Raw genomic sequence first — 19503 nt, forward strand, 5'->3', positions numbered from 1 at the left:
CCCGGGAATGCACTTTTTTTAATTTGATCCTTTTTAATTAATTAACCATCGAAACGTTAAAATTTCTTAACGAAACTTTAATACCACCTTAATGACACTCCGTAAATATTTTATAAATATTTATGACTCAGTTTATAAAAATAAGGTCCCGATACCTTATTTTCTAAAATCACTTGAACTTAATAAATCACTTATATAACATAAATTATCAAATCAAAAACCTTTTTAAAATCACATTTGACTTGTAAATATTAAATAATAATATTTACGAACTTACTTGTCGGATTTGGTGGCCCCGAAACCACTATTTCCAACACCACTAAAAAGCGGGTTGTTACAGTTAGTACCCGATAACTCATGACACCAACTTTGACCAAATTCCATACTAAAGCACCGATTCACTGATATTGAAAGCACTACAGTAAAACAGGTTATTAGCAGTGTTTTTTGGCCCTATAGCGGCGCTTATAAGCACCGTTAAAACAATTTGCAAGTTTTGATAAGTGTCGTTAAAACAATTTGCAAGTTTTGATAAGCGCCGCAAAAAACGCCGCTATAGATAACGCCGCTAAATTTTGCGTCATTTTTAACATGACCTTTAGCGGCGCTTTTACTAAAAACGCTGCTAAAGAACATGATCTTTAGCAACGTTTATGGGAAAAGCGCCACTAATGATCATATTTTTTAGCGGCGTTTTTAGTAAAAGCGCCGCTATAGAACATGACTTTTAGCGCCGCTTGTGGGAAAATGACACTAACTTTAGTAGATTTTACCAAACTATTTTAATTTATATAGAACCCGAATTTTCAACATAATTGCCTGTAATATAAAATCCAACCAAAAACTTCAAATCTAAATGATACTATCACAAAAGAAATATATGTATATGATCTAAATTAATAAATGAAATGAAAAATTATTATATTCAAAAGTTATATTGTTAAGATATTCTCACAATAAGAAAACAAAAATCTAAGATGGCGGATTCTGCGACTGCTGAAACATCTTCATCATATTCTGAAGCTGTAGCTGGAGTTCGTCATATTTTCTTATTGCCTCTGCTTCCCTTGCTGCTGCCTCCCTTCCCTTGTTGCCTCTGAAGCTGTATTAGGGTCTTGAAGCACATGCAATAATTACAACACTTAGAATTGATTAGGATGAAGCACATGCAGTGATTGACATTCATAATCTTTCCACTGAATGATGCTGATAATTTACTAAATTAGTAACAATGATCAAGTAAACCATACAAGTAATAGCCTAAAAAGAGAAAAAAGGGTAACCATATGATACAAGTAATCAAAGCACTAAGTAACGTTTGAATAAGCAGAGTGAGTCTAGCTTTTAATTTCTAGAAGAAAAGAATGGTAAAGTGCTGTTGAGGTGAGGTCCTGGATTAAGTCTAGACTATGTGCAGTCATAAAAATTTTGCAAATCAAACACCACAAAAGACTAGACTATGTGCTAGCCAAACTTTTCAATGAACCAAAAGAATCCATCAAACGAAAATCAAAGCTACATGTAAGCTATAAAGTGTTATACACTTTTCAACCGATATCTAACAGTCATATACCAATGCATAAAACAGTATACTAACCAAATTGATTGTATAAAACAAACAAAAACTAAAATCTTCCTATAACCGTTTACTGCAAATTAATCCATATACCAATCTGTTCTTCAATATCTTACAGTCATATACCAATGCATGAACAGATTAAATGATTTTAATTCTAAAAAGACAGAACAAAGGAAAAGAATAAAAAAAGATAATGATATAACCCAAAAAAATAACAAAAATTAACCCAAAAAATAGATGTTTCGGGGCAAAATTGTTTCTGGGTATAAAAAGACAAAACAAAGAACATTATCTGAAATTTAAAAAAAAAATAGATATGAAAAAATAATAGAATAAAATGAAAAATTACCAGATGAGGTTGTTGTTTCGAGGCAAAATTGTTTTTGGGTTGTTGTTTATACAGAACAGATGTTTATGTGTTGTTGTGGGTTAGAATTTGAAATATGAGAATAAATTAACAAACAAACTAGACCCTAAACAAAAAAAATTACACGGCGATACGGTAGAGGAGTGTCGACAGCGATGGGGTAGAGGAGTGTCAATGGCGATGCAGCAAATGGGACAATCAATGGCGATGAAGCAGACGGTCGGGGAAAATCTAAAGGATATGGGGAAATTTTTAGGGGAAAAAAAAGTGATTTCGGGGATATGATTTGGAGATAAAACTAAGCAGAGCAAAATGCCGCCGTTTGGTTTAAAATAAAATTGTACTTTGCAGCTTTTTTCTCATAAACGTCGCTATTGCTTACCTTTTGCGGCATTTTCCTTATAAACGCTGCTACTGTTTGACCTTTTGCAGCGTTTTTCTCATAAACGCCGCTATTACTTTACCTATTGCGGCGTTTTTCCATTAGCGTCACTAATGTATAATATTTGCGGCGTTTTCCATCCAAACGCCACTAAAAATGCCGCTAAAACCTTAATTTCCTGTAGTGAAGCACCTTTTGTTAAACATTTGACATGTATCTAAAGGACACATTTTCCCACGCCCACATTTGGCTGAATCAAGACTCTAATACCATGCTTGTAATATCTCTTTTAGAGTAACCCCTTTGTGTCTCCTAACTAATTCAAGACAACAACTAACAAGACAACCAAATCAACTAAGTAGAAACACACATCTTAATCAATATATAGAACTCCATTTAAGTTAGGAATAAATATAAATATTTTCTTAATATTTTGAAAAAAAATCTATTTTAAGTTTTTAAAAGCAATTTCAATTATAAATGGATTTTCCTTTAAACATTTTATTAAAGTAAAAAACAATTTGATACAATAATTTTAATGTTATTGTTTGAATTACTTTAATTATTTGAATATATTCTTTCTCAATTATTATTTTGAATATATTATATTTTCAATTACTATTTTTCTAATTTTATTTATATTATTTGTAAATTCTTTAAATTTATTAAAAATAATAAATATATTTTAATAATTAAATACAATAAATTTCAATGTAATCTCTCTTCTTTCATTTTACAAAAAATAAAAAAATAAAAGGTTAAATTTCACATTTGGTCTTTCAAATATGCTCAAATTTGATGTTTAATAAATATTTAATTTTAACATAATTTGATCCCTATATTGTTATAATGTTATTAAGTTGTCTAAATAGTTAAAACCGTTTACTTTTCGGTTAAAATGTTACATGATTATATATAATTTGAATACCCTAAAAGTCTAAGTGAGTGACACGTGGCTTCTTATTTCTTTTAGGTTTACGTCAATGCTTATCTCTTTTTAGTTTTAGAAAATGGTTAAATTTCAATTTCGGTCTCTATATTATGCCTAAATTTGATATTTAGCCACTACACTTTAATTTCTAGTGTAATTTGGTTCCTTTAGTTTTATAATATTATTAATTAGCCCAAATAGTTAATATCATTAATTTTCCGATTAAAACATTATGTGATTATATATAGTTTGAATGTCCTAAGGGTCTTAGAGACAGATACATGGCTTTTTGTTTCTTTTATGCTTGCCTTGCTTTTTTTTTTTGCCTTTTTTTTTATATTATAAGACAACAATCAAACTTCAATTTAGTCCTTACACAATGTTGAAACTTGGAATTTAATCTATATATATACCTTATTATTGACATAATTTGATATTTATACTTTTATAATGTCATTAATTAGTCTAAATATTTAATATTGTTAACAATTTCAATCAAAATGATTATGTCAATTTCTCTTAGGAACATGATTCTAACGAAAAATTTATTTTATCATGACGAGTTCGAACAAATGTTTTGAGAAAAAACTATATAAAAATTTTTATTTTTATTTTTACATAATTTTTTAATTTCAAAATGTCACGTGAATGAATTTAATAGAAGAATTTTAATAATGATAATAATTGGACCCAAAATTTTAAATCCAATAAATAGAAGGTCAAAATTTTTAAAATAAAAATAAATTTAGATTATATTCTGAACTTCAAATTTATAATCCATAATTCAACACAAATAAACTATTAGTGTGAAAATAATACTAATATACATTAAAAGTAATAGTCCCAAGTTGGTAATTAAAACCAAGAAAGTGACTTGTGATCTTGTTTGCACCAACTTTTATGAAATCTATGGATTGCACATTGTACCACCAATTTGTCCACTAACATTTCATAAATCAACTTGAGGGCGTTTTTTTTTTTGAGTGTAATGCAATTCAGTTCAATTTTATTTTAACTTTCTTTTAATGAAATCAGCGATGAAATATACAAATAGGGTGTAAATGAACAAAACGTTCAATAAATTGTTCGTGAACCGTTCGTATAACGTTCATTTATTAAGTTAAATAAATGAGTATGAATAAAACTTTTATGTTCATTTAATAAACGAAGGAACACGAACAGAGATGTGTTCGGTTCATTTATGTTCATGAACAAGCTCGTTTATAAACTTATTTATTAATGATATTTTCTTATAAAAATATTAAAATAATATTTGTGTAGATGTATTTATTGTTTATTTGTTTATTATTCATTAACATTGTTTGTGAACATGTTCAATTATATGTTTATGAACATGTTATGAACATATTCCATTAAGTTAAATGAACATGTTGGTGAACATTATGTGCATTCATGTTCGCTTGTTTAATGTTCACCAACATGTTCATTTAACTTAATGGAATATGTTCATTAACATGTTCATAAACATATAATTGAACATGTTCACAAACAATGTTAATGAAATCAAATTCTTTATTGAATTTCAAACGGCAATTTAATCCTTGTACCAATTTACAAATTAACATATTATAAAAAAACTTCACAATGTATATTGGATATTTGAGAAATTTTAATTAAGTTGAGACTTAATTGATGATGCATTATATTAATTCAATCAATTATTTAATATAAAAAATTTTAAATAAAATTAGAGATTAGTAAAATTCTATTTGATTTGAAAAATTTAAAATTTTTGAATTTTGAATTAATAAAATTAAGTTATTATATTTTTTCGAGTCAACTCGAATAAGTAATTCGGTTGAATTTTACAATTTGAATAACTCAAATAATTCAAATAACCGATAGGTGTAAATACTCCTTTGGTCCTTGCCAATTTTGAAAATGAGCAAATCGGTCTCTCTCAACAAAATTACAAAAAGAATCAAAATTTATATTTTTAAAAATTATAAAATTTTAAAAATTCTAAAGAATATATAAAGAAGGGTAAAAATTTTAAAATATTAATTTTAGGTTCTTAATAAGTTAAATAAATATCAAGTTTATTTATCATAATGACTTATTTTGTTTTAAAATTTTCCAAATATATATGGTTTCAATTTATATGCTCTAATATGAAACTAGTTATACTATATCACGATTTTAATTTGACATGTTTAAATTTTTATTTAACTCAAACAATTTACTCAATTTGAATGTAACAAAATATTGTGATTGCATAAAAACAAAATCATATGAATAATTGAATTGAAGTTGTATGTACATATCTCAAACACCCAAATATTCCAGGATTAAAATTAGGGGATATACTCTAGGGGAAAATGAAAAAGATTACTCACCCCACTTTATAAACAAATATTGAACCAGTCACTATCTGCCACGTAAGCAAAAACAAAGATCAACCTAACCCTAGTTAAAAGCTGACTCCGAAGATTAAAAAACAAAATTTCACAAAACGACAACGGAATTCGCGTATTTAAGGAGTTGGAAGCCGTTGAAGGGGAAAGAATGAAGGGAGAGCCTCTTCGCATCTCGGAGAAGTCGCAGAAAAGTGAGAGAGCTGAAACGGTGTCGTCAAACAAATGGCTGTCTCCTCGTGTTCCTTTCCTCCTAGGGTTTTCAATGCTTATTCTTCATTCGAGTGCCGTTCCGATCCCGACTTCTCCGGTACGCCGGCCGGGGAGAAGCCTCGCATCGGGTCTAACCGACGAGTAACGGCATCGTTGTTTTGTACAGGCGGTGGGGGTTTGTCGTCTTTGATCTTTCGTTTCCCCCCGAACTTCGTCCGCCAGCTCAGCGTCAAGGCTCGCCGCAACTGTAGCAACATCGGTGTCGCGCAAGTTGTCGCGGCTTCGTGGTCGAACGGTCCCACTTCCGGTTACCCCTCATCGGCGGCTGCTGCTGCTTGTCAGGCAGCCGCAGCCTCCGTCCCCGTCTCTGATGGCGTGGCGGTTGTAGAAGGTTGTATTGACAACGATAGTGTACAGATTGGGGATTCATATGATTCCAAGACATCGTTTTTGAGCTCCGATGGGAGCATCACTGTTCATGCTGGTAAATGGATTAATCGTTTCCTCTCTCTCTTTAACTTTTGTTAAAACATTTCTTTTTGTTTTATTTTTTAAATGTTTTGATTTTGAACGGAAAAGAAAAGATATCTATATTTGTGGTTTTTGTCGATCCAATATTTACTATAATTGGCAAATATAATACTCAGCTTCTTTCTTATTTTTATTTAGATTTATCATTAATTCATACTTAATTATTTACTGCTTACTTTAATGTATCTCTAAATATTTTCAAATTTTATGTCACCTTATTACATATATATATTCAATATTTTTCTTTTCTATCTCTAATATAGTTGGTTCTTTTATTATTTTTAAGTGTTTCACTATTACCTTCGCAAGTTCGATTAAATACAAATATATTATGCTATTTGTTTATTATGATTATTTTTTATCTCACCAAATTCATATCCGAACAATGCAACTACAAATGTGAATATTTTGAATTGATGCAATTCAAATGACTCATCCAGACGCTTTTCTAATGGGTTTTACGTTTTATTTATGCAGGTGAAAGATTAGGTCGCGGCATAGTTACTGATGCAATTACTACTCCAGTGGTTAATACTTCTGCATATTTCTTTAAGAAAACTCAGGAGCTTATTGACTTCAAGGTATATTAATAGCATCGATTAATCTGTTTTTGCTGTAGATAATGTTTATGTTAATCTATTAGGGTTCTTGTCAAGGTTTCGATTTCAAGAAATGTTTTGGTCTTTTATATGTTAAGTTGCCATTGTCAGGGTTTGGTGCTATATGTTTGCAGTTGTCAAGAAATGATGGTTGTCCCAAAAGTTTTGCTTTGCATTAACATTTTGTCTGATATTATTGCAGGAAAAACGCCATACAAGTTTTGAATATGGGCGGTATGGAAATCCAACCACTGTGGTTGCAGAGGAGAAGATAAGGTTTGGCTGCCTCTATTGTATTTTTCATTACTTTTTGTTAAATGGCATTTGCTTGTCTCTTCTATCCATGTCATTGAAACATTCGTAAGGTGATCTTTCTTTGTTTCAGTGCACTTGAGGGGGCTGAGTCGACCCTGATTATGGCATCTGGAATGTGTGCTAGCACAGTCATGCTGATGGCATTGGTTCCTGCTGGCGGACATATTGTGACAACAACAGATTGCTACAGAAAAACTAGGATATTCATTGAGACCATCCTACCTAAAATGGGAATCTCAGTATGACTTCAAATTTGTTCACGTTTAACTTTCAGTGAATAGTATTTGAGAATTATGGTAACCAAAATGCCCAGAGTTTTTGTGCCAGTCTTGTTTTATTGGGGGCAATTATGTTGAGATATCTTCTTACCAAAATATTGATGCACCTAGATGAATGTAGTTTTTAACTTAAAAGCTTACACCAGCCCCGTTTCTCTGTTGGATTTTTTTATATGTAAGAAGTGAAACTTGATCAGCAACCTAATGAAGTTTGCATCAATTTTAATGCTAGACTTTTCTTGAATGTTTATATTTATACAAAGTAGTATGTTGAAGTTTGGTTCATTTCTAATCGCAAACTTGCTATCATCCAACATGCAGGCTACTGTTATTGACCCTGCAGATGTGGATGGCCTGGAGTCTGCACTCAACAAGAACAAAGTTAGTAGCATAGAAAGTGGTTATCTTTTTATGTTTAGCTTGGACATAACAATACATTTTTGAGTTGAGAGTGAATTATGATTTTCATGCAGGTTTCTCTTTTCTTTACCGAGTCTCCAACAAATCCGTTCCTTAGATGTGTTGACATAGAAAAAGTTTCAAAGTTGTGTCACAGCAAAGGAACACTTGTCTGCATTGATGGTACCTTTGCTACACCTCTTAATCAGAAGGCCCTGGCTCTTGGTGCTGATCTTGTTTTGCACTCTGCAACAAAATTTATTGGTGGACACAATGATGTAAACACTTTCTCTTGTTAATTTAGGCAGTTTGAATTACTTCTTCATTCATGTTTCAATAATCATTAATTCAAGCAATAAACATGTGTAATTCTCAATGTCACAGGTCCTTGCTGGTTGTATAAGTGGTTCTGAGAAGTTGGTTACAGAAATTCGTACTTTGCATCATATCTTGGGTGGTACCCTCAACCCGGTGAGTTGTCCTGACAGAACATATTCTTGATGTCTCGTGTTTATGTCACCATATTTTCCGTTGCAACTAGATTAATATTGTAATTGCACTGAGTTAAGAGGGCTAGATTGCTGAGGTGGGTGGTTGGATTTCTAGTCAGGAAGAATATGTTGTCATTTCTAGAATGATGCTTTAGTGACTTTCAACTTATTCTTTGAAGATTTGTGTCTGAAAAATTCCCCATTATAAGTTGCATGGTTTAAAGTAATATGTTTGTTTATATTGTTTAAACAGAATGCTGCGTATCTAATCATCAGAGGCATGAAGACACTGCATCTTCGTGTACAGCAACAAAATTCAACAGCATTAAGGATGGCCGAAGTTTTAGAGGCACATCCTAGGGTATGAAATGCAATGACATTTTAATAATTCCATTCTTGTTTATCCGTAAAATCCATTTAACGCCACTCAATTTAATAACATTTGATTTATCATATCCTATTCTAACTTGAATTTATTTTCCTGATCCTTGGCTTATTAAATTTCTATGGCAGGTGAAACGCGTCTATTATCCAGGCTTGCCAAGTCATCCTGAACATGAAATTGCCAAGCGGCAAATGACTGGCTTTGGCGGTGTGGTCAGTTTTGAGGTTGGTTTCTTCAACTGCTTTTTAGCATTTTAACTGGGAATTGATCTCTAACCTCTGTTGCTTTCATTTGGTGTTTTATTCATGTTAAAAACTTCTCTAACTTTTCATGCTGTCAAAATCATTCAGGTGGATGGAGATCTGACGACCACCATCAAGTTTGTTGATGCATTGAAGATACCATACATTGCTCCATCATTTGGTGGCTGTGAAAGCATTGTTGATCCGCCAGCTATAATGTCCTACTGGTATGACAATTTATCCATTTATATCTTGCTTTTGTTTATTTATTTGGTTCCGGTGAACATTCTCTAACCACTGAAACAAAAGCTTAGACATGGGTCTCCCAACATGGATGGGAACCTTTGTGGAGCTAATGTTACAATGTTACGTGATAAATATGTGGTAGTTTGTGCAAAAATATGAAACAGGGATCTTAGCCGAGCTGAGAGGAGCAAGTACGGGATTTTGGATAACTTGATTCGATTCAGCTTCGGGGTTGAAGACTTCGAAGATTTGAAGGCCGATATACTGCAGGCCCTGGAGAGCATAGCTTAAATAGCGTTTTGATGTGTTTAGTATTTTTCCTAGTTTAAATGGGGCATGTTGATCTCCAAAAGTATTTTCTGTTGTGTTTGATTTTGGTAGATCCACATTGGTTGAATGAAGTCATGATTTTGAATAATTTGGAACTTTGGGGGTGCTTGTTTTTAGATCTACCGAAAATGTTTTCTGTATTTTCTTAATCTTATTTTATGAAAATAACTTATCAAGTGGAAAGCGATTTATTGGTTAAAATAATTAAGTCCATTTTATTGGAAAACCATTTTCCTCCAGTAATTTTTAGAAAACAATTTTTAGGCATAATTTAATTTTCATATGAAAATATAATACAATTTTAGTAGGGAAATTTGTTGGGGTTTTTAAATTTTATAAACAAGGTTAGGGGTTTATAAGCATCTTATCTGGTATAATAAAATAATGTGTGAATATTTTAAGGTTGCTTGTGGAAGAAAAGAAAAGGAGATAATTCACCCTTTTAAAAATATTTATTATTTTAAAGTATTAATCTCACATGCAGTAATTTTAATATTATTCAATATATATATTTTATATTTATATTTAAGCATGTAATAAATTATTAATATATATTGTTTTCTTAGTTAATATTATAATTTTATTTTAATAATAAAATTTACCATTAATAATATCTTTAAATTTATTGAAAATTTTATATTAATATTTTAATAATAACTATATATTATAATTTATAAATATTTAGTAATAATTGTTTTATAATATACAGTTTTGTTCAACAATTGTTTTATAATATATTAATATACAATCATATTTAATTTCATTTACCCTTTAAAGTTCTAATGTGAGGTATCACTGTTTGCTCTAATATATTATAAAATATATATCTTTAAATTAAGTTTTAATTAGATATTGGTTATTATTAGGCACAGTAATAAATTTAATTATCAACGTTTATAATTTTTGTCAATTTTATTCTTATTCATTTTTAAGTTAAATTTGGTCATTAACTTTTAAAAATAGTCAAATCGCTTTTTTAACAAAATGTTGTCTAAAACATTAATTTTAATGGTGTTTGTGTAGCAATCCACATGTATTTCATGTTGATACAACAATATTTTTCATATATGCCACATCATTTAAAAAATATAAAATATTCAAAAAATATATAAAAGTTCATAAAAATTTGAAAAAAAGAATGATATTGTAACAACCCGGTTTCCGATGGTACCGGAAAAGGTAGTTTTGGGGCCCTATTTTCGTAAACTAGCCTCTAAATACTTAATAGAGATGTTTACAAAGTTATAATATTGTTGAATTAAAATTTGTTAAGCCATTTAGTGAAAATTGTGAGTAATTAGGATCCAAGGATTAAATTGTAAAGTTCAATTACTATAGATTTTTAACTAAAGGTTCAAAATAGCAATTATACCATGTTAGATTATAAGCTAGTGGACTTTATGATTAATTAGCCACTAACTTCAGTTAATTAAAGTTAATTTAGTTAAAACATAATTAAATAAACTAATTTACAATTTAATCCTAATATATATAACAAATCGATGGGAAGAAAGAGAATATCATCTTCCCCAATCCAATTCTAAGCAAGAAGAATTGCAAAACACCATAGCCAAGGGTTTTGAGCTTTTTGGCTTTAATTTCAAGTAAGTCCCTAGCCATTTTTCTTTTATTTTTACAGAAATTGAATCATGGGAACTTGATCTAGCTAACCCATGTACTGATTTGAAAAACTGTTAAAGTTTTAGAAAGTTTCCATGGTAGGGAATTGAATGATTTTGGTGTTAAATTATTAGAAATTAAGCTTAGTATAAGAAAGGACTAAATTGTAAAGCATAATTTTTAGTTTCGTACATTAGGGGCTAAATTGAATAAAATGTAAAGGTATCATGAATTATTGGTAGGAGTTAGAAAATAGAGGGTCCCTAATGAGTTTTGGTGAAATTAGATTTTAATCCAAGGTTTTAAATTGAAAGTTATGATTGTCCCGATTTTAGGGACTAAATTCAATAATTTGTAAAATTTGTAAAAATGGGTATTTGATTATGTTTTGATTGAGATTGATAATGCATTGTGTTTTATGATTATTTGTATCTAACGATAACACTGAATCGTTGAGAGGGAGAGGAAAAACGAAAGTGATTGACGAGTAACCAAAAATTCTAGTTTGTACATTTATAATTTAAAGTCATATAAATTGCTTGTATTTTCATATTACATGCATATGGGGGTACTGGGGTAAGTATATAGTAATGGTATAAGATATTGGATCGATCTTGAATGTGAATTCTCATAATAGAGGACTAAATTGAATAAAATAAAAATAGTATGAATTGTTTAAAATATGAATTATGCTGTAAAATTGAGTGAGAATATGTATTGGTTGATATGAAATACATATGTTATGTTAATGAATTGAATTATTATAGTATACATGATTGAAATTTTTTATATGTGTGCTAAATTGTAAATGGAATTGAAATTTGATTCCTTATTAACTAGTTGGGTTGAGTCAGATATAGGGCTGAGAAGTGAACTTGAGGCAAGTGTAAATCTTGTTTGTGGTGCTTGTTTTAGTTAAATGACTTAGAATTTTATCCATGTACTAATATGTATTGAGTAGGTACAACTAAAAGCAACTCAAGATAATTCAGCAATCAAACAATCTTGCATACAACAATTAACAATTAAGGTAAATGGTTGTGGCCTTTTTTATTTTGTTTGATGGTTTAGCAACTAACATTCAATTTTTTTTTAATGTTGGAACATCAAAATGAAGAACTAAGGTATTAATCATTTCAAGTTACATTCCAAACTCCTCATGCATCAGTAATCGGTGCAATTTCATCACAACAAGGGGAATGTCAACAAGGGCACCAACATCTAGGGAACCAACAACAATATGCATATGCAAGTAGATTGAGAAATGTTACAACATCTACAACACTAGCAAAAAGGGCAACAACCAGGGCTAAGGTGACTCACTCCTAACCTCCCAAACAACAACCAATTAAGCATGTTGCACTTGGATCATGCAAGGCCTGAAAATGTATACAAATGATAAATTTGGTTTGTAAATCTTTAATGTAAGTAACTTGAAGTTAACCATGCTTATTATGTTGTGTTTAATTGATTTATTCATTTTTTATCCTGGAAGAGAAGGCTAGATACTAGTTTCAAGGCTTCACACCAAGCAACAAGTAGCAAAGAGAGTAATGAAAGCTTCAACAACTTTTACCCCTCCTACCCCAACAACTAGTGCGTTGGACTTGGCACCAACCATTGTGCATCCTACAACAACCACCTCAAACCAACTAGCAACCACTAAGCCTCCTACATCAACAACCTTAAACCAAGCAACAAACACTAAGGCAAATCCAATGTCATCTCATAGAGGTGATCTATTAAGTGGAACCACAAAGCTAATTCCAAGAAAGACAATCCCAAAGCAACCGCCAAAACCAACCATTTGGAGACTATAAGTATATTTACATATTTTGTGGGTTTCATAGACTTTTGGGTTGGATTGGTATATTTTTGTGCATGGAAACTATTTTTGTGAGTTGTTTTAGTCTCAATTTAGGAAGCTTCTTTGCAATTTTGTTTTTATCAATTGTTTAACATACTTTTTAGAAAACATGTGAAAATATGGAAACTTGTTTGCCATTATGTTTTGTGAACTGTTTTGGTCTTAATTTAGAGGGTTGCACGAAAAAAACTCTAATAGAACCCCATCAACCCAAATAACATTTCTACTCGCATTCATGTCTAAATAATCGATTTCAAAGGAATTAACAATCTAAATGTTTTTGAAATTTGCAATAAAATTATAATTAAAAAATTCAACTCATTTAAAAACCCAATAGTGTTGTCAAATTAAAAGTCAAATAAACACTAAATACCTCTTTATAGTTTAAACAACCATAATTTCTCCCCCTTTACTCCAAGGCATATTGGAAGCATAAATTGGTGCCCTCAAATGGCAGTAATAATAGACATTGCTTGAGCTTCTAAAAATTGACATTGTTCAAATCTTGTGAAATATTGTAGATTTTGATACATAAGAGACGAGTAGAGGAAATATGAAACAAAACTTGAAGAAAAAAAGGTAATTATGTGTAGGTTAGATTGGATTATTTATTTTTACCCTATTTTTAATTTACAAAATAAATATTTTATTTTATTTTTCATTTTTCAAGTATAATTAATGAAAATACATTTTAATAACATGTCAATTTTTATTGGTTGCAAGGGGTTTTAAACGAAGATATCGACTAAGGTTCATATTTGTTATGAAAATATAGTTTAGGTATTTGATTTGACCAAAAAAGTTTAGGTATCTAAATCAAATACAAGATATAGTTTGAGGGCTAACTATTCAATTAAGTCATAAAAAATTAACGTTTTAGCAAGTATTTTCATTTAAAAATAGCAATTTGATTCTATCTAAAAGGTTGATAATCCAATTTGATTTTAAAAAAAATTTGAAGGTCAAATTTAACTAAAAAATAAGGGTCATATTCACAAAAGATATAAATTAATGTTAAGGATTAAATCCATCATTATACCTTATCATTAAGTCTAGATAAGATATTATTTCAATTGTTAAAGGAAAATGTTTCTATAATATTTTATAGCAAATATATTTATATTGTATTTGTATCACTAAAATCAATTTAAAAATAATTTCATGAAAATTCGTCAAACAATAAAAAGTTTTACATAAAATCATCTAAACATTAAAATTATTATTTTTTTAAAATTAATTTAATTTTCAAAATATTTTTTTTGGAAAAGTGTTTTGTAAAACAAACCCATCCATTTATAATGCATTTTCTCAAATGGCTATTTGATGTTTATTTTCAATTTTATTGTGTTAAGAAGTAGCAATAATAAAATTAATGTGTATGCTACAAAAAGATTATATTGGTTCTACATATCAACCATTTTTCTTTTCATAAATTTATCAATCTTCAGATATCCGTCAAATTTTATAATCAGTCCTTTTACTTTACAATTTTGTAAATAAATTCAAAATAGTAAGACCTTTTTTTTTTTTTTCATCTAAACTTACAATTTTTTTTTTAAATTAAAACCCTCAAAATTATTTTTTGATTAAATTTTGTTACATACTCTGGTATAAGTTCTCCTTTGGAGAAATTGCTTGTTACATGCTGTTGTCCCCATTGTGATCGTAGCAAAAAGGCAAGGGGACTGATTTGAATGCCCTGTATTTGCCCACATTGTTCAAATGCTCATTCTCCAACCTATCAAATTTCATATCATATGTTTACCAAAAATAACCATGACAGTATCTAGTAAAAAGAGAGAGAGTTTAAAAATACCTGAAGAAATTCCAAATTCCACGACGAATGATCTCCAAGGAAGCAACAACAGCAGTCAAGGCGGTCCCGTGAAGGAAAAGTACAGTTTGAATACCTAAAACTTGTTGCATCCAAACCAGTCTCAACACACAGTTCAACGCCTGCAATTTTACACCCTTTAGTTCCTTAACCTAATCTGATGTTCATTCAAGAGATGGTATTACAATTGAAAATCCAACATCAAACAACCATGAACATATAGGTAGAAAGAGAAATTAGTGGGATGATTTCTTACCATGGCTAAAAAATAAACAACTTTGTGTGGTAAAACAAGCTTATCCCTAAGCCAAGGATTGCTTGATTTTCTTCTAAGAAGACCCCAATCGATGACAATGTCCCAATATGTATTAAAAATGGTTGCCATCCCAGAAGTTGCAGCCGCCAAGACCAGCCATGTTGTTGCCTTCTGCTTTTGGAACTGATAAATTGTCCTAAGGGCAACCGCTGCTATGGTTGATAAGTATTTCAGACCATTCACACCATGTGCTGCATCTTTTTCTTCCAATAAACGTCTAAGGCACTGCAAGATATGCACAACAAAGCTTTTAAACAAATGAATATGGTAATTTTACAATAGAACCATACATACCGATCTTATAAGGTCTAAGTTGGATTGAAATTTTATGGATTCAAGTTATTTTACCGACCTTAAATATGATCTTTTAAATCGATACAAAATATATGAAAATTGTTAAAAAATTAAAAATACCCATATGTAATATATACCCATAATCCGTACAGATATTTTACATGCAATTTGAACTATGTGTCACCAATTACCTGAATGAAACGGAGCGAGTAAGGAACAATGGCTACAACAATGTAAAAAACTCTATAAACTTCACTGTCCTCACACTTGTTCGATCTCTCTCTAAAGTTTCCCCAAGCATAGTAGCAAATGTAGAACTCCAAACTTCTAAATGCTTGAACCTGCGCTTATATATGTATGTATAATGTGAATAGATATTGACAAGAAAACAAATTTAAGCAGGTTTCAGTAGTTACAGTAAAGTTATCGAACCTGGCTTGTAAGTTGATCTGCCAAGAAGAAATCAGGGAGGGTGACCTACATGGTCATAAAATGAAGATAATTTATATGTAAATTGGTCTCCGAACTATGCACTTTTTAACAATTTGATACCTAAATGGAAAGGGAAAAAAGGATCACAATTGAAAGTTGCAGGTACCTCGTAAAGAGGTGCACAAACACAGCGAAATGCACATCTGATAAGAAAGAATCGGCTTGAACGATATATGATATTGAAAGGACAGAATGCTATTGAAACCACAAGCTGAAATTCACAATAAGAAGAACTTGGTCATTTTTCAGTGAGAAAAAAGGAAAATATAGTAAATAAGTTATGTAAAAGACATACAATGAGGAGGAAGAGTGGGATTAATTCGGTTAAAGTTCGGAATGTTTGAGTGCGAGGGTCAATCTCTATATCCAAATGTGAGATGGCAGCAGCTAATGTAAGCAAAGAAAGACCAGAAGTGAGGAGGAGGAGTTGTCGATATCCCAACTCGGTGCCTTGCTTGAAACCAAATATAAATGGGAAGTTGATTCGATAACGCTTCCAAAAGTATATGTTTCCAGCGTACATGAGCATGTGCAGTGCTATGTAACCGAACAGGCTGCAAAGAACAGTGATGAAGCACAATCATCAAATTTATCACTCAAGTATTAATTACTCGTATTAGATGGCATGTAAGCTGGCTCAAATTGATGGGTTCTACATTCGAGTAACTGTACCTGTAAAGTGGAAATATGTTGACCATGTACTGATCACGTTCTACACTCTTAAGAAGAGCTCTTGCATGTAAATTCAAAATGATTGCCACTGTTAGTGCAATGGAGCAACCTGAGAACAAGCCTGCATGTCAACACAAATTTGTTATGGAGACAGAATAATCCCAATATAGTTTAACTCGGTTGCTTGTCCTTTAAAAATTTAAAACTTATTTTTCCGATCTCATTTAGTGCCAAAAGAAAAAGTGTTTACCATATAAAAATGTAATTCTATGCCTTTCCCTTTTAGCTTGAGGTCTTAGCTTTTTCATTCCTTTTCTGCGATTTCCATTAGCAAAGTGTTTAGCATATGTATCCTCCACCCTTTCCGTAAGTGTAGTAACCTGTCAAACATAAAACAAAAAGAGCTAAGTTGGGTGGCAAAGGGGATGTAGTCGTATTTGAAGAGTCATATCCTTGTGCTACTTAGCCATTTCTAACCTCATCAGAGCTGCCAAAGTAAGACTTGTCAACCATCTGTAAGTAAGCTTTTGATGCATTTCGAGATGAGATCTGCATGCTACCAGTTCGAATCTACCAACAATATTCTGATTTCATTTTATTTTTAACCCATAAAAAAGGTGAATTTCACTAACCTTGTCATATTTCTTCATGATCTTGGAAAATGCCAATTGATTCAGAAAGCTGATAAATCAAACAAATACAGATATGATTGACTATCAAATGCCCCACCAATAAAATAAACAGATTTTAATTTACTTATTAAAAACAGAAGGAAAAAAAAAAAAAGAAACAGAGGAAGCCATTGAAATTACCAGTAGCTTTTCAAAAGTCTAAGCTTTCTGTAGAATTCAACAATAGCCCTCGTGATTTTCTCTTCAGCTGTCCTCAGTTCTTTCCTGCTGAATGATAAGTCTGATTTTGAACTTCTGATGACAGCTTTGAGTGTTGATAATGGAGTTCCAACCTCAACATTGATCTTTACATGATCCAAAACCTCTAATGGAGCTGCCTTAAAACCCTCTTTCTTATTACCTTCCCCTCCATTGATTCCATCATTATCTTCCTCCTTTTGCTCTTCTTGGATAACATTCATCATTGACCATGCTACACACAACCAGAGTGCAACAACTTAAGAAAACTTGGAATCGGACTCCTTAAACAAAACCCAGATTTTTTTTCCTGGTTTTCAGTTCACTTACCTTGATTTCCACCGTTAGTGGGATGATCAATTGATGATGAATTGGAAGAAAATCCATTAGGAACAAGGTTTACATCATTTTGTACAATAACTGGATTATCAACCTTAATCCTAAGAGCAATCAAGGCATTCATTTGTTTACTCAACTCATCTGCTTCCACAATAACTTCTGCAACGTTCTTCTTGTAAAACTTGATAACCTTATTGAATTCATCATCAAGTCTCCTAAAGAAAACAAGTTCATGTTCAGCTCCTTCTTCATTTGACCTGAGAAACATGGTCTGGTAATCCCCTTCTCCGTCTCCTTCTTGCACTGCACTTACCAATATCACTTCATCTTCATTGTTCTTCAATGTTGAATCTGGTCGAAACCGGCTTGTTAGTCCACTGAAAGCTCTGTAAAGTGATGCATTTCTCTTCAATTTTCCTTTTATTGCTGCTGCCATTGGAGACGGTGCGTTGTTCAATTGCTTGAACCTTAAGATATCTTTCAGTATTGATTTCAGATTGCTGTAATCCACGTATGTTTCCTGCCATTCCTGCACCATTTGTGCTTCAAATTCCTTGCCAAACTTCATCTTCTTCCACCATAAATTAAAGAACCCCGAAGATTAAAACAAAGAAAATTGAGAATTGCAATGTGTTTATTTTTTTTCAATGATTTTGATGAGTTTTGAAGTTAAATACAAAGAAACTTCAATTTGCAAACTATGTACTACACTCTTTCTTACTTGCTTCCTTTATTAATGTGATGTAAAAATAAAAACAATTATATTGCTCAAAATGAATAAAGCATGAGCAGGATTGTATAAATTAACCTAAAATTTTTGTTTGAAATGATGATTTAGCGCACCACATCAGTTTAACGTTACACCGTTAACGACAATTAATGGTTCAATGACTAAAATATTACAATGCGATAACTCAAGTGACTAAAACATAACATTTCAAACATAAGTTATTAAAATGTATGAGGTAAACAAAAAAATGACTATTTTAATAGTTTACTCCTTAATAACACTCTTTTACAATTATTTCATGGTGTCCAAACACGCTTTCTCAATTAAATTAACATAATTAATTTTCTTAAAATGTATTTATTATTTTGAATATTTTAATTAATTAAACTTTACAAGATATATATTTTAGGAATTACTTCAAATTCTTAAAATACTTTCTTTCCCAAACTTTATTACTAATAAATAAAAAACTTTAACCAATAAAAATGAAATTATAAAAAAACAATGAAAAAGAGTTATAGGACAGTCTTGGTAATGGAGGATAAATGTTTGGCCTAACTCTCTTAATAAAAGTCAATTTCCATGGCAACAAAAGTAAGAGACGTTTTGCTCAAAAAAAATTAAAATTTTATTTTGGAACTGAAATTATTCTTTAAAATTTTAATATATCAAAATCATATGAAGAGAAAACAACTACAAACGCGTTTAAGAAAATTTCAAATTAATTTTCTTCACATTTCACATATTTTATTTTATTTTTCAATATTTTATTTCAAAATATTGGGATTTATTTTTTAAAAGCTAATA

The 19503-nt window shown here is 30.7% G+C and overlaps 2 protein-coding genes across 2 annotated transcripts; one reads left to right on the forward strand and one right to left on the reverse strand.

Annotated features, from left to right (window-relative positions):
* Positions 1-5770: 5770 nt before the first annotated feature.
* On the forward strand, positions 5771-9751 carry LOC105780101 (cystathionine gamma-synthase 1, chloroplastic). Its single transcript, XM_012604222.2, has 11 exons — positions 5771-6331; positions 6856-6959; positions 7180-7253; positions 7363-7531; positions 7892-7951; positions 8044-8247; positions 8354-8440; positions 8714-8821; positions 8974-9069; positions 9196-9314; positions 9498-9751. The coding sequence occupies exons 1-11, from the start codon at positions 5860-5862 to the stop codon at positions 9622-9624; spliced, it is 1620 nt and encodes a 539-aa protein (XP_012459676.1). The 5' UTR covers positions 5771-5859; the 3' UTR covers positions 9625-9751.
* A 4856-nt stretch (positions 9752-14607) lies between these two features.
* Positions 14608-18669, reverse strand: LOC105779235 (phosphate transporter PHO1 homolog 9). Its single transcript, XM_012603007.2, has 13 exons — positions 17958-18669; positions 17571-17862; positions 17391-17439; positions 17236-17307; positions 17009-17138; positions 16759-16879; positions 16382-16640; positions 16193-16297; positions 16027-16071; positions 15786-15935; positions 15241-15525; positions 14967-15106; positions 14608-14888 (listed from the first exon to the last, which is right to left on the reverse strand). Exons 1-13 carry the CDS (start codon positions 18532-18534, stop codon positions 14789-14791), a joined length of 2325 nt encoding a protein of 774 aa, XP_012458461.1. The 5' UTR covers positions 18535-18669; the 3' UTR covers positions 14608-14788.
* Between the last annotated feature and the right edge of the window lie 834 nt (positions 18670-19503).

The sequence above is a fragment of the Gossypium raimondii genome, chromosome 4 (genome assembly GCF_025698545.1).
Source record: "Gossypium raimondii isolate GPD5lz chromosome 4, ASM2569854v1, whole genome shotgun sequence".
NCBI classification, from domain to species: domain Eukaryota; kingdom Viridiplantae; phylum Streptophyta; class Magnoliopsida; order Malvales; family Malvaceae; genus Gossypium; species Gossypium raimondii.

Coding starts and splice junctions, on each gene's coding strand:
- LOC105780101 (XM_012604222.2), top strand. CDS start 5,860: ATGGCTGTCTCCTCGTGTTCCTTTCCTCCTAGGGTTTTCAATGCTTAT. Junction 8,248..8,353: donor TTATTGGTGGACACAATGAT/GTAAACACTTTC, acceptor TCAATGTCACAG/GTCCTTGCTGGTTGTATAAG. Junction 8,441..8,713: donor TGGGTGGTACCCTCAACCCG/GTGAGTTGTCCT, acceptor TTGTTTAAACAG/AATGCTGCGTATCTAATCAT.
- LOC105779235 (XM_012603007.2), bottom strand. CDS start 18,534: ATGAAGTTTGGCAAGGAATTTGAAGCACAAATGGTGCAGGAATGGCAG. Junction 16,641..16,758: donor AACATATTTCCACTTTACAG/GTACAGTTACTC, acceptor TGTTCTTTGCAG/CCTGTTCGGTTACATAGCAC. Junction 14,889..14,966: donor GGAATTTGGAATTTCTTCAG/GTATTTTTAAAC, acceptor GAAATTTGATAG/GTTGGAGAATGAGCATTTGA.